Here is a 14192-nt window from a genome sequence, read left to right as displayed (position 1 = left end):
AGGCTGTGTGAGATCATAATATCTGCTCAATGTATGATAGAATCAGAAAGGTAGTGAGCCAGACGAGCCGGAGACAGCGGATGATAACAACAAGGGCCCCCTCGAGTCGACTCCTCAGTTCAGAGAGCGATTCTACTCCTCGCCATCGACCGGCCTGCCCCCGAAGGAATCAGGATAGGGGTCCTTGCCGGAGATCATTTTACGCGGAGCTTAAGTGTCCCTAATTCCGTCAGGCCCAACGTGCGGAGCTCATTTTGCATATTTGTATGCCCCGTGTCCGGTGAACTATAAATTCTTATTAAGGCAAACAGAGCATGGCTCAGTCAGCGGTATATCTCTGACGGGGAGGGGGACATGACACGGATCTTGGTCAGAGACAATGTGTATTCGTGACATCCAAGCTTCAGCTGTCTCGAAACTTGTACATGGGTATACTTTTTTACATTCATCACAATGGCTCCTATACCGACGATATAGCGCAACAAATATACATTCCGATAAATCAACAGTAAAATCAACATCATGGCTCCTGAAGCAACAATCGAGCAATGAACCACAGGAAGTCCTAGTAACGCGGCGGGGATGAATTCGGAGGTTGATCGTTTGAGTTGGAGGATCCCGCTCTCAGGGGCGATCGGATCGGTGAGCCGTTCCTGTAGCATTGCGCAATCCGATGCAGCGGGCTGAGGAAAGAATGTCTTGTGCTCCGGGTCTGTAAGGATAATTATCCTGTTTTCGTGAATATGCCGACGATATCGCGGATCGAAATTCATTCGGGGTCACGAAATGCCGGACTTATGAACGATAAGCGCTGTTCATCGACTGTATCAGAGCGTTTCCAAATTCGAGGGTCTCCGGGAACTCCCGAAAAATGCATAATGTTGAACTGTTCCTCCTGTAGCGGCTTCGGATATTCGGCTGTGAATAGCTCCGGAGTCTCTCAATGTCGATTGGGACGTCACCTGGAGTCGCACCAAGGTCGTCGAAGGAGATTGATGAGCGCCCATGCATTTCTAGCTTTCAGCGGGGGAGATTCATACCTGAGCAGCCGCCCTTCCATTCAAATCATCATTCCCATAAATTGTGGCGATTTCCCTCGTCAGCCCACGCCTCTGATTTCCGCTTCCTCGTACTGGGCTGGCCGATTCCTCATAGGCTGGAGGCGGGTAGCCGCTGATGCGGAGATCATATTCCATCACCTTCGAAATTCGAAATAGCTTATACTCCACATTCTCTTGGTTTAGAAAGTACAGCGAATTCGCTGTATCAATTGATAAGGCTCTTCCATCAGCAGATTCGAACAGGCAGATACCTCTACGTAGCTTGGGGGCTTATCTCTCTGAGCCATGAGCTCAGCCTCCCTTTCGATCGTTTCTCTCTCGAGGTCCCGGCTCGCCTCGAGTAGGTCCGGGGGTATCCTGTAGTAAAGCCACATCTTCCGGATGACGATAGCCATCAAGGTCACCGCCGTGAACGCCAAGACCAACCCGACGAGGAAGAGACCTATTTGTAGGTTTTGGAGACCGTTTGAAACTCGGAGACATCGGAGGCATCTGTGAAATTAAATTGCACAACTAAGGAATCGAATACTAGCAGGATCAATGTCCGTACTCAATCCCCTCTTGAGATCACTCACTCGTCACGTTTCCAAGGGAGGAATCTCTCTGTCTGATTCCCATCGAATACAGTTACGATATCGTTCGTCGAGATAGCATTCATGCGGCTGTAAGGGGTATATCTAGTTTGTTTCAGAACGAGCGCATCGTCCCTCATACAGACGCAATCCGCTTCGTTCTCCTCACAACTCAGTTGATTACACTTTTCTTCCACGACCACTTCGATGCAAAGAGGGCTCTCTGAAATCATTGGGGTGAAAATCAAGGTCAGCATACGTTTGCAGACTCAGTGCGTACGGAAACGCACCGGAACGAAATCTGCTTCCGTACATATCGGCTACGCACCCATGGCCCGCGCAGTCTTCATGGCGCACATGCACCTCCGAGTTCCTTTTTCATCACAAAGGAGATTCCGACCGTAACCCCAGCAGTCTTTGTTCGATGAGCAGCTCACAGGCGAATTGATGAATACAGATACCTGTAATCGCAGAGAGGAATGAGAAACGCTGATACTTCGGCCTGATGGGCACGGCGTTCGGCGAATGAAGATCGAGGAGGCTCCTCTCGGGAATCAGTTTGGGTCGGAGCCTCACCTGTGCTAGAGCCCGGCAGATCACTAAGTCGTTCTCATCCCACAACTCACAAGAAAAAGTGGTGGAAGATTGTATGTTTCTAATTTCGAACCTGCAAGAACGAGAAATTCTCTGGGAATTTCACGAGCACAAAATCAATGCTCCCCTCCGAACGCAAATGACCGAATCGACCTTTTGGAGAAGCCGGAGCTCTGACTCACTTGATTGTAGCTCTTCGGGATTGATGAAGTGTTTTAGAAGCGACTTCGGATCCTATCACATGATTCCGCACAACCAGCCTCCGTGAACCGGATACACTGCCTTCCCCCGACAGGTCGACGAAGGCGCAGGTCATCGTTTTCGACTTTTGGTTGAATTCATAAGCTTTTTGTGCTGGATTCAAGCTGAGCTCCATGCTTTGGGGGCAGCTCTGCAAGATCCAGGGAGAAGAATTAATTCCAGGAAGGAGGAGGCTCTGACAGGGAGAGGAACAATTCTTCGTACGAGCTGTAGAAAAAATGTCGGATGAGAATCGGCCTGTGATGAATAATAGAAATCACTGAGGAAGGCGTGAATCCAGCTCTGAGTGCCCCGGCGCTCTCGCCTTGGATATATACATTTCGGGATTCACAAAGATCGCGTAATTGAAGACAATCGTAGAGTTTCGCGCGAGCTTCTGGACTAAGTTCTGCGCGGAGGAACGATACAACTCGTTGTGATCAACATTTTACATCTAATACGATATTGTGTCGGGTTTCGGGATGCTCACCAGTGGAGTTGATGCGCCCTGTACAGCGTTCGGGACTAAAGATAATGCCATGGTGGAAATTAATATCCAAAAAGACATAGTGATCTACCAAAGGATCGCTTGAATCACCCATTGCTGGAAAGAATTTAAGGAAGTTAGGACTGGAGCTTCATCGATGCGCCTGTTCAACAGTTGTCGAACAGTCGACTCTAATAATTCCAGGACGCCGTTGTGGGGGAAGGGGATTAGCCTCTCAGTAGAAGTTACAGCTGATGTCGGGTTTCCACCGATTCCGGTTCTCTCGTTTTCCAGTCGAGATGTCGCGACCAAGCTCCGAGATCGCCGCGTCATCGAAGGCACCCCGATCTCTTTGCGGAGCCGCTGTTTCTCGGCTTCCATCGCGGGAACGATGATCCTCAGCCAATTATCCATTTCGGAACGCGGAGGTTATGGGCTCATTGAAAACTATATCAATATAATCGCGTTTCTGAAGTTGTAGCTGTGATACGCTTTTCCCACGCATAAGCAGTCTTTGCAACTTCCACAGCCCGTCATAAATACACTCGTTTAATCACATCATGGGATATGGAAGGAAAACTATTCTACTCGTGAGTCGTGACGAGGCAAGCGTCATTCACTCCCCATACTTCGTGAGTTCCAATGCCTTGAAAATCGAGTTAAACTTCTCAGCTGCAAATGTATCTTGCGTCACGCAGGGGGAAGCGATGGAAATACGTACATCGGACACGCTCAATGATTCCGACGCACGGGGCCAGTCGGCCAGGACGGAAAGTCAAAGCAGAACTTTTCCACGCCGAGATGATCGAAGCGCGTGCTCATCCCATAATCCCCATATATCTCTACCGCTGACACGAGAGCGAGGAGCAAGGATTTTCCCAAGGTAGGTATTTTTCTAGCCCACGTGCTCGAATCCTGGACTACCGGGTCCGAGATCGCGGCTAAGCATGCGGGACGGGACGTCTCGCTCCCAATGCATGAAAGCAATTCTCAGAGAAGTATGCCATTCGAATGATAGAACTCGCCTTGTGGAAACGCACTGCACCGATACCATCTTTCGAGCAGACTATAGCCGGACTGTCGGAAGCGATGCGAATGATTGTTGAGGTTGACCGAATTCTGCCTAATTCACCATAGGAGACCAAAAGCGGCATCGGAGTTTCCGCGCGCTCGCCAATGAAATTAGGTGCGTCAAGAGCCGAACAGATTCATCCGTGTCTGTTCGAGCTCAGAGCTTTCATGTCCCATTGTTTTCCGCATGGCCACCTGCCGCAATCTCGACTTCGTTGTTTTGAGCACGCTGGGAATGGCGAATTTCAGTGGTTCGATCCGAATTAAATCTTTATCGAGAGAAGCATCGTCAGAATTGAGCTTTGGAATCTTGCTCCTCCGATGACGTCTGGTAAGCTGAACTTCGATGCGAAATCATGACGACCGTGCTTTCATTCCTCGCATTCTCTGGAATTTCAAGCATAGAAAGACGATCTCGACGCTCGATTCGAGGTCGCCACCGTTCCGAATCGGGCAATCTCAATCACCAACGGTATCGGGGGAGGCCGCCCTTGTCGGCAAGGTGACGGGAGTCGACAGCACCTCCTAGGAACTCCTCCGAGCCTTGTACTCCAGGTAAAATCACCACCGCTCAACTGATTATCCTCGAGATACACAATCATGGGAGACGAACTCCACTCGTCGAATATTCAGGAAGACGACCGAGAACACGCTTTGGAACTTCACGTACTGCCTTACATGTGGTGCAGGCCACATCTGTCAGAGCTCACCAGCGCTTATTAGGTCGAAACATTCTCCAAATGGAACACCTCAGTAACGACGCCGTGGTCATAAAGCGACCTGTCGTCCTGAAGCATGCCACGGCGCGAGCAGTCACAAAGCGGGAAAGGACTCTAAAGCAAAATCTAGCTTGCCTTCCAGCCTGCCGCCGAACTGATCACCAGTTGGCTGCTCCACCACACGGTCGACTGTTCCAAGAGCAGTGGCAGTCGACGCTATTCGTGCTCAGAACATTCTTAGCTCTCAATGACATCCGCAGACTACATGACGCTTGCATATCTCCCATTGGTGCTGCGCTTATGAGTGAGCACAACTCTCGGTTTCAACTGACCTTACATCATAGTGCTTGGGCAGGAGTACAAACTCATCGTATGCGAATGTGACGAGGACAGGGCAGGGAGTCCATCGTATCGGACAGCCCTCGGAAGCGGACCAGGAAGCGAACGAGCGAGCGAGCGAGCGAGCAGACCGGACATGAGCTAGCCCGCGGCTGAATTTCGAAACTGGTCGGTGCTCAATGCATTCTAAGCTTCCAGAACTTCACTTACGATTCTTGATGCTGCTGCCCGCTCCTCTCAAGTGTGACCTACGATCGAACGTTCCGACTGCAACCTTGGAGGCATCAATATGATCACAACGAACAATGCCTCCCGCGCCACATGCATTCAGTTTGCGATCCGAACAATCAGAAAACGATCCAGATTACAGTAGGAGGTAGAATGCTGAATTTATCGTCGGTACGGCGGCCAGTACGTAGTTCTACTCAGCTAGAAGTGGCTCGTGACAGGTTTCCTGCAGCTCGGAGAAGCCCAGTGCTTATCGCGGCTGGCTCCTTATTTGACAATAATAAGGTCACGCTGGCTTGGATTCGCGCCTTGTAGGCTGTCGAGATCAGGTGTTTGAGCGTACCGGATCGCGGGTCCATCAAGGAAGGGCTGAAAATTAGCCCTTGATCTACTGATGGCTCTCCTCTGCTCCGATGATGGAGCCGAATACGGCTCCACAAAATATGAACTAGAGCAAGGGACTAGTCTCGAACTATCTCGATCCCCATGAGGAGGAACGATATCGCGCTCCCTCGATCGCCAAAACAGAATCCGAGATTCTCATTCTCGGAAAAATCGGTCGGTCAGGCTTGATGATATTCCGGCATGAAATAGACGTAGGTACATCAGACCGATTCTTGGCGGTCTTTTCTGGTAGCGCTCCCTTCTTGCTCCCTTACTGTCGTTCTCGAAGTCAAACAATCCTGACCTTCGATATTCCGGAGCAGAATCTCTGGAGCGGTTCCATTCAGGGATTATCTCGTCGACCTTATATCGGGAATCCGGATTCGGGTAGCCGGAGAGGACCCCTCGAGGAGATCGAAGTTTTTGTCATACCGGCTAGTGATTGAATGCATACAATGATACGTAGGTAGACGTTCTCCATGGCAGAGTCCATCTTAGCCAACCAAGGGTCGTGATTAACAGGTATGATTCTCTGGCAGCAAGTCTCGGCCAGATGCTGACGTTTTCATAGGCGAGAAGAAGGGAGGAAAAAAGTCTCAAGGAACAGCCAGAGCGTCTTTCTCCGCTGCCGTTCTCGGCTCGGAGTTTCATCAGTTCTGAGCAGCATGGTAGACAGTTGTGGAAGCTCGATCAGTGCGATACGTGTAAGAACGGTAGGCGGTATATTGTAAGTAGCTGAAAACATCTCATCTTTTCGAGGAATCCAATCGCCGTCTTCCGGAGCGCGGGAAGGAGTGAATTCTCGACGTCTGAACCCCCAGAGGGCGCGATTGATTCATTTGTCGAGTGTAGGTTCTCCCTCAATGAGAGGGCAAAAGTCGAGGAACTCATCGACTCTACCCGTTTTCAAAAGCGAGACGAGTCCTGGTGCTTTCTCTGCTCCCAGAATCTCTCTTCTGCTTTCGACGATGGTCATTCAGGCTCTTTCAATTTGACGAACCTTCGCCGCAGGTTGATAGGGTCGTTTACAGAGCCCTTTGTATTCGGTCATTGACAGCAGCTAAGAGTAAACATGAGGAGGAGGAGCGTCAAACAAGGAATCGGAGTTTCCCTCGGGCGGACTGTACAAGAAAGCACCGTCACTCGATGAGTACCTCCGCAGTGTCCTGGCGGTTTACACCGACTCGACCCGACAAATTATTTTCGACGGAATCTTTGCATTCACCCGACTGTCTAGTCGATGTCAACATTTCTCCGCACAATGGATAAACTAATCGGGGAATTTCCGAGCGTAGGGATATACTCACCCGGAATGTTGACCGGTTTCCATTCACAGTTTATACCATTCATGAGTCGAAGCACGGATACATCTATATGACTCGATCATAAATCTGTTTGCACGATCTCGATGATTGATGATCCTGATCGGGCTGGCACTGCCAGTAGCCCGAACCGCAGCAGAGTGGCTGGACCCTCTGTTGATGACCAGCGGAGACCGGATAGTCCTGAATTTCTCAAAACGTACGCTGCTGGCGTGTCTGTGCAGCTCCGGATGAGCCTTAGCTCAGCCGGTCGGTCACTCGGGTGGGTTGTTGCTCTATTCAAGGTCGCGTGAGAGAGCGCGCGCTAACAACCAGCCTGGATGACTCGCTCGGCTCGTTTCTCGGCCCTCACGTAGCTTTCGGCTCAGGCACGCGCTCACACAACATCGCTGATTCGCTGGTACGATGGCGTACGAATTCGCGAGAATCAAGCAGTGCCAAGGCAGACGCATCCATCTGCCGTCGAGCCGTGCTCCTGGGAGTGGTTTCCGGGATTCATCCGGAAACTCAGCCGATCCTGCCTATCGGAAGAGATTCGCTCGGCCGGATGAGAGTCCTCCTTTGCGGGAGTCCGCGAAACAAGCGGCGTTCCTTACGCTTCGGAGATTTGCCCCCTGAGTGGGAATCTGCAGTTTTCGAGCGAGTCATGTATACGTCAGACTCGCAGCGGAATGTAGGTCACTGGGACGTAGAGTTCCTCGCGAAAGTCGAACGGTCAATGTCGCATTCTTCCAAGGTACCTGATAGGTTTTCGAAAAGCAACCTGTTCTGAGCCGCTCTTCTGGCGACGACACCTTGCTTCGGAGATCTCCCTATTCTCGATGTTTGAACCACGGATTGCCGAGTGATGAGAGCGATTTGCTGACCTTCAGCAGAGCTGCATGAAGGGATTTATTCCACTCGGACGCTGTATCGAGCGGGAGGTCGCTCACTCGTTTCCAACGACCGCTTCCAAACTCGCTGAAACCCAGAATCGTTCTTTCCTGCGGGGGAACCAAGAGGTTCCCCAGGGCGCCATCGCGGACTACCTTATTCTCCATACCCTGTACCATGGTAAATCTCTTCGCTCCGCTCCATTCGATTTGGATACGGATAGTCTGAGAGTCCTGGCATTGTTAATGCTTCGGAGCGAGTCCTCTCCCGCCGCTCGGAGACGAGGTGCTTTCCTTCATCGGAACGGTTCTCAGCTGTCAACGTGAATGCAGTTTGACGAAGAGAGCAATCCCGAAGCGTTCAAGTGCTCGCGGTTTTAATATCGATCCTTACGAAGTGGCTTCCCGAAGTGGCACATCCGAGATTGCCCGCGGTAGCCTTGCAAGAGTGGATCGAATTTCCGCGCCGTTTAACCCTCTCCCCTGGCGACATGGGCGCCTCTAGGAATTGTTTTGAACAGCACGTGGCCGCGAGAATAGATAGTGCTGTTCCATTACTGTTTTTCTTCGAGTTCTATGAAACTCTAGATTGAATTCGGAGTCGAGATAGACTCTAGCGATGGCTGAGATCGCTCTGCGGAATGTGGAGCAGGGCCTCGATGAGTTAGAACAGTTGGAGCGGATTTCTCTCTTCGACCGTCCCGAGACAAAGTGAGTTCACCTCGGAGAATAGCGGCTGTCAGAATTAGCATGTTAAAAAGCTCGAAGACCGCATTGAGCGCGGGGAGGGCCCCCCAAGTGTAGTATGGGAGCTCTGTTCCCTCGGTGACCTCCCTTCTCGTTCACGATTTGAAGATTTGTGCGAAATCGGGCTGTACTACTTCCAGGGCGATTGTCAAGCGCAGGAAGCACTTCGAATATCGTCTCCGGAGATTCGTCAAAGATCGCGCTGATTTTATCCTCTACATCAATTATGAAATTTCGCTCTATCAGCTCATCCAGAAGCGACGCCATAGAATGAAGATTGCGCACAAAAAATGCGAAATCGAACATGCAATCACGAGGAGAATCGATCTGCTCTTCAGAGTGGGTATTCCTTCCATCATTAGTTTGTCGCCGAAATTCAAGGAAATGCTACTCGAGGTGGAAATCAATCGGTTTTTTCTTCCAGAAAGCGGAATATAAATTCGCCGGCGATATCTCGCTCTGGTTCTCACACATTGAGTTCTGCAAGTTAGTTGTGAGTATGGAAGGTCACACGCCTATTCACGATGATTCATGGAGCCATTCGGGTTTGACGTCGATTAAAGCAGACCAACAATTGCAGGGATGGAAGTCGCAAGCTTCCGAGGTGTTCACGCGGCTGCTGCAACTCCACCCGAAGAAATCGGAGACGTGGATCGCTTGCACGAAGTTCCAGCTTGAGGACTTGGGAGAAACGGATGTCGCTCGCAAGACGCTGCAGCGAGGCTTGAGATTTCTGCCGAAAGACGAGGCGATGTGGAAAGAATATTTTCGACTAGAGCTGCACTATTGGGAGAAGCTCCTCAAACGTCAGGAGGTTTTAGGTTGGTATGCTCTCGGAAAGTTCCCCGTCGGCTGATCTGTGTGCGAGGTCCAACAGGCACGAGGGTCGATATCCGACTGTCAGCAAGAAAATTTCTCCAAATTGCAGAACTAGACAACGAATCGGCGCGGGATGCCATCTTGGATGGTGAGATCGTGATCATCGTTTTTTCTAATGCGATCGAACAGGTGCCGAAGGCGCGTCTCGCGATCGAGATGCTGAGAATACTCAAGACCGTCGATGGCACTGAAAAAATCCGAGCACGCTTGGACACCATGTGAGCTCACTGGTCCCTCGAAATTCATACTCAACTTGAGTTTCCATAAGTCACCCAGGGAGGAGATGCTCATACAATGCTTCTTCGTATTTTCACAGAGTCGAGGAAGCGTTCAAAGAATCGGATGAGGCCTTGCTTTGGACTTACAGAGCTATTAGCAAAGCCACAGTGAAAGAATGCTTCGAGGTTTTTGAGAAAGCCCTCGTGTCGTGTTCGAATGTGAGCGCCATGTGGGAGGAGTACATCAAGTTTGTTCTGAGAAGAGCTGAGGTGACGTCGAAGCCAAACTATGTCGAGAAAGCTCTGAGCCTCATGGAAAGGTGTGGAAGCCTCCTAGGAAGAGATCTTGCCCTGGAGCGTGTCCGCCTGACGCAGGACACCGCTTATGCAGAATCCGCTGCGTCCCGCTACCCGAACGATGTGGAGGCGTGGTCACTCCTCCTCGCGTTGGAATGCGAGCGGACCAAGGGTTGGTGACAGTCACTTTTCTTCGCGATTTCAAATCATGAGCGTTTCAGAATATTCGCCCTCAATCAGCGATCAGCTTGTGCAAATACTGAACATTAACCCCTCTAGATTCGGAGAAAGTGTGGCATCTGTTCGAGCGGGCTGAGATGTCTTGCGCAAGCAAAGAGGACGTTTTGCATCTCTGGAAACTCGTCATCCGTCATTGCCAGGAACATGACCAGGATCGACTCGGAAAAGTTCTCGAGGTATGTTGACATCCAAGCTGCCCATCGCTACCCATTGGAATTCAGTGCATCGCCAGGACGGGATGTGTGCACTCGAGTATTCCTCCAATGAATCGGGGTGCATCGAAAATCGCGTATTGGATAGAGAGTGGACGATGATTCTTTTCCCGATCGTTTCCAGAGGGGACTGCTGAAACCTGGCAAGATCGGGGAGTACGTCAAGGAAATCCTAGTCACTCGAACTCTGGATCAGGGCGATCGAACCCAAGCTCTGAAGCTATTGGAAAAGCTGCTCACACTGCGGCCTCTGAATTTGGGAATCTACGAGAAATTCTTGCAATTCTTCTGTGACCACAGACCTACCGTCCGACGCATCTTCGAAGAAGCTGTCCATGAACTCGGAGAAGAGAATGGAGGTGACGATCCATCTGACCCAGGATGGGCGGGTATTTCACACATTCTCCCTTTATTTGGAGTTTTTGACATGTTCGCTCTCTCCACAGAACTATGGGTGACCTACATCCGCTGGGAACAACACTCTGGGAATCCAGCGAAGTCAGGCCTCTTGTACCAACGTGCGCTAGATACGCTGCAAGGGTCTCACGTGAGAGAATTCGTTACGTTGTACACACTCGAGAACATCACTCAATAAAGACTTTTTGTGAAGGATAATTGAAACCGGGATATATTTCCACTTCGACCGTTCCCGCTTGAACCCCCAAAGGTATTCCGATCATAACGTCCCTCGGATTTTCGTTCCGTCTTATAACTAGACTACCAACTCTGTTCCAAAGTTGGTCAACGGAACTTCCCTCGATTTAGATTGAAACCTCTGAGCTTCAGTCCTCGGCGATGTATCGGAGATCGGAGATCTGAGAGGATGTATGACTCAACTTGAGTACGCTCAGGTAGTCCTCTATCACTGGGAGATTAGTTTCTTCAAGTATTCTGTTGGGAACTCCAACCTTGGAAAGATGGCTCCGACGATTTACAATCAATTCGTCGGGAAGCTCTTCCGGTGCCGCTGTGTCTGGTCTTTGACACGAAAGTCTGATGAATTCGTAAGTTGAACCCGCCCCCGAACAGTCCCAGGCCTCATCGTCGGGGACAGGCCGAAGAACGCTATCCGCAGAATCTCGACTTTTTCGCTACTGCACATTCGCCTTGACTTTCGATTTCTTCGATTTTTCATTTATACAGCCGGTGCCGATCCCTGTTGGCTCTCCAAGTAAGCGCACCATCGAATGCGATCACGATACGGATCTATATATACATCCATCTGGAATGCTGTGAACCATGCCACCTCGGCCATCAACTCCTGAACGTCCTCATCGAGGCCCCGACGGATCACAGCTCCACCACCTCACGAAATCCAGGTGCCCTCCGAAGAATGGGTCCCACTTCCGATCGATCAATCGCATTTTGGTTGAAAAGTTTCCCATAACGATCTCTTGCGAGTCATTGCGGTTCGTGAACTCTATCAAAACTCGTGGGTATGGTGCCGTATAAGTTGAGTCGATTAAGCTCGTCCCGATCCCCTTCACATTGAAAAGAATTGCATCGAGGCCGAAGAACTTCAGGGATTTCAGAAGCTCGAAGGAATCCGGAGGGTTGCCGAAGAGAGGAACAGGTCCTCCATTGAAACCTTTGAAAGTCCACTGCGATCCCTTCTTCTGGAACGTGTAGATGCCTTCGCCGATCCCCACTCGTGTAACGTTCGTCCACTTCGATACGCTGTCTGTGGTAGGTCTCACAAGTTCCTTAGATAAATAGTCGAGAATAGCTCCAAGTTCGAGCTTGAACTGTGTTTCTCTTTCCCTCGGAGCATAAGGAAAGATCGTCCCCGACCAACCCGCCGATACGAATCCATCCAGCAGAAGCAAGAGCACCACTAGGAAGTCACTGCACCGAACACCGATATTCATCCTTCGTTGGGAAGTTTGTCCACTCTTTTCTAAAAAGGTGTCGACCGCAGCGTCGCTTTCGAGAGATCACAGCGTAAAGATCCGTCACAGCTCAACATTGCGCTGCGCGGTGATGGTATGGCTCTGTCGAATTCAGTCGTCGAGATTAATCGCTTGCTTTCCGTTGTCGAGAAATAGTCCGCTGCTAAATCCAAGCGCTTGGACTCGCTTCTTCCTGCAGCCGCCGAGATACTGTCATCCTGCTCCCCGAGATACAGGATTCTCCCCGTCTAGGAAACCGAGCGCAGACCAGCGCAACGGTGATGGGTGCGAAATCGTATCTGACGTTCGGCCTTCATTGACATATAAACTCAGGAGTGGTTCGTCGAGCCCCGGCAGCTCGACACCTTCTTTTCACACCACCGACATTGGATTTGATGGGATGGGATTTGATGGGTCACGCTCAGAGTCATCCCCGGACCGAAGAATCTCGTCATGTCATGGGAAGGTCAACTCATAGAGTCATCGAGCCTCGAAATGCTTCGCTCGGGTTGAACGGTGTAGATCAGCTTTTGAATAGGAAATCCCACGGATATTGCGAGCGTTGAGTGGTCATTGTTCGCCGGGGACTTTACTTTTGTCGGGTCGCTTAAATGAGACCATCCTGACGATTCTGCGAGACGCTGCACAGTGGTAGATTTCCACGGAAATTCATAACTTTTGAACGGCTGGGCCGATGTCCCTGAAATTTTTTTGGGAGTTCTGTGGACGGATAGGCAACTTTTGAGCATATTGGCAACTCTGAGCCTCGGCTCCTTCTTTCCGAAAATCGAAAATTTCCCCTTAAAGCGACGATTGCGGCTAAACGGCTGAATGGATTTCGGACTGCTTGATGGCGTTGGAAAGCTCTCCCGATCCCGCATCTTCCGTTTGCTAGGCGTTTCACTCTAGGACGCTTCGTTGAGGAGCTACAGGCCGATTTGTAAAAGTGCCGTTTGAGTATACAGGCGAGAATTTTTTTCTCGAAGAAACTAGCCTTACCCGCGCTCAATAGACCCAACTCACATAAGTGAGTACTATTGGAACCATCCAGCCACAACGAATACCTTTAAAAATAAAAACATTCCGAAATTTCCATATTTTCCGAGCTTTCCCATCTGAAGGTGCCGCCCTTTACGGCTCCTATTGGCACCAATGGTCTCAAGTGATGCTCCCGAGTCGTCCGCATTCTCCCAAGCTCACAGACCTTGCCGGAGACCTCCTCAGCGGGAATGAAACGGTCCAAAAACCACAATCTCCATTGAAATATTGATAATTTCACGCTTTGTTCCGCAAGAATCCGTTCATTCCACATAGGATGCTCTTTGAGAAGACGAGAAGACACTAGGCTGTGCCTCCATCCGAACTTCGCGCCAACGAAGCACTTTGAACTCGGCGCGGCTGCAGAGGAGGAATCATCCAACGAGAATAGCCTATCATACATCATTATTCGGCTTTGAGAAGCCGCTTCACATCTTCGTGAATGTCCATATCCTGTGTGGATGGTTCCTTCCGTACAGTGTTCTGGAAAGGATCTGAGTTAGCCATCATCCTGTGGAAGACATCGCGATTCGTGGTCTCACGATCCTTCTTCATTGCGTGAAACTGCCTGAGATTCTTGAATAGCTTGTTGTTGGCTTCCTGAGCTTCTTCGCTGAGAGCTCCCACAGGCTGGAGTGACTTCTCCACGATGATCGCGCCGTGTATCAGCAGCTTGTGGACTGTCACGGGCATGTGGTACCACGGATAGCGCATGACGAAAACGCGCAGTAGGGGCCGATGGCCTCACTATCCAATTCATGATGTGAATTCATGGCTTCTAAG

The 14192-nt window shown here is 50.4% G+C and overlaps 2 protein-coding genes across 2 annotated transcripts; one reads left to right on the top strand and one right to left on the bottom strand.

Moving 5' to 3' along the window:
* Window positions 1-370: 370 nt before the first annotated feature.
* Window positions 371-4660, bottom strand: LOC100898775 (uncharacterized). The gene is made up of 9 exons (XM_003740475.2): window positions 3980-4660; window positions 2958-3071; window positions 2410-2618; window positions 2210-2300; window positions 1962-2094; window positions 1637-1856; window positions 1313-1553; window positions 1041-1199; window positions 371-712 (listed from the first exon to the last, which is right to left on the bottom strand). Exons 2-9 carry the CDS (start codon window positions 3033-3035, stop codon window positions 566-568), a joined length of 1278 nt encoding a protein of 425 aa, XP_003740523.1. The 5' UTR covers window positions 3036-3071; window positions 3980-4660; the 3' UTR covers window positions 371-565.
* Window positions 4661-8336: 3676 nt separating this feature from the next.
* Window positions 8337-11103, top strand: LOC100898633 (U3 small nucleolar RNA-associated protein 6 homolog). The gene is given in 9 exon segments (XM_029110654.1): window positions 8337-8600; window positions 8777-8975; window positions 9061-9129; window positions 9217-9457; window positions 9565-9733; window positions 9832-10244; window positions 10310-10446; window positions 10607-10841; window positions 10929-11103. Coding segments are annotated over 9 exon segments (1704 nt in total). The 5' UTR covers window positions 8337-8508; the 3' UTR covers window positions 11078-11103.
* The last annotated feature ends 3089 nt before the right edge of the window (window positions 11104-14192 follow it).

The sequence above is a fragment of the Galendromus occidentalis genome, unplaced genomic scaffold, assembly GCF_000255335.2.
Source record: "Galendromus occidentalis unplaced genomic scaffold, Mocc_1.1 scf7180000076951, whole genome shotgun sequence".
Classification (NCBI taxonomy): Eukaryota; Metazoa; Arthropoda; class Arachnida; order Mesostigmata; family Phytoseiidae; genus Galendromus; species Galendromus occidentalis.
The sequence above is the reverse complement of the archived record's forward strand: the minus strand, read 5'-3'. Positions and strand labels throughout refer to the sequence as shown.

Coding starts and splice junctions, on each gene's coding strand:
- LOC100898775 (XM_003740475.2), bottom strand. CDS start 3,035: ATGTCTTTTTGGATATTAATTTCCACCATGGCATTATCTTTAGTCCCG. Junction 1,554..1,636: donor CTCCCTTGGAAACGTGACGA/GTGAGTGATCTC, acceptor TTAATTTCACAG/ATGCCTCCGATGTCTCCGAG. Junction 713..1,040: donor ATGGAAGGGCGGCTGCTCAG/GTATGAATCTCC, acceptor TTATCCTTACAG/ACCCGGAGCACAAGACATTC.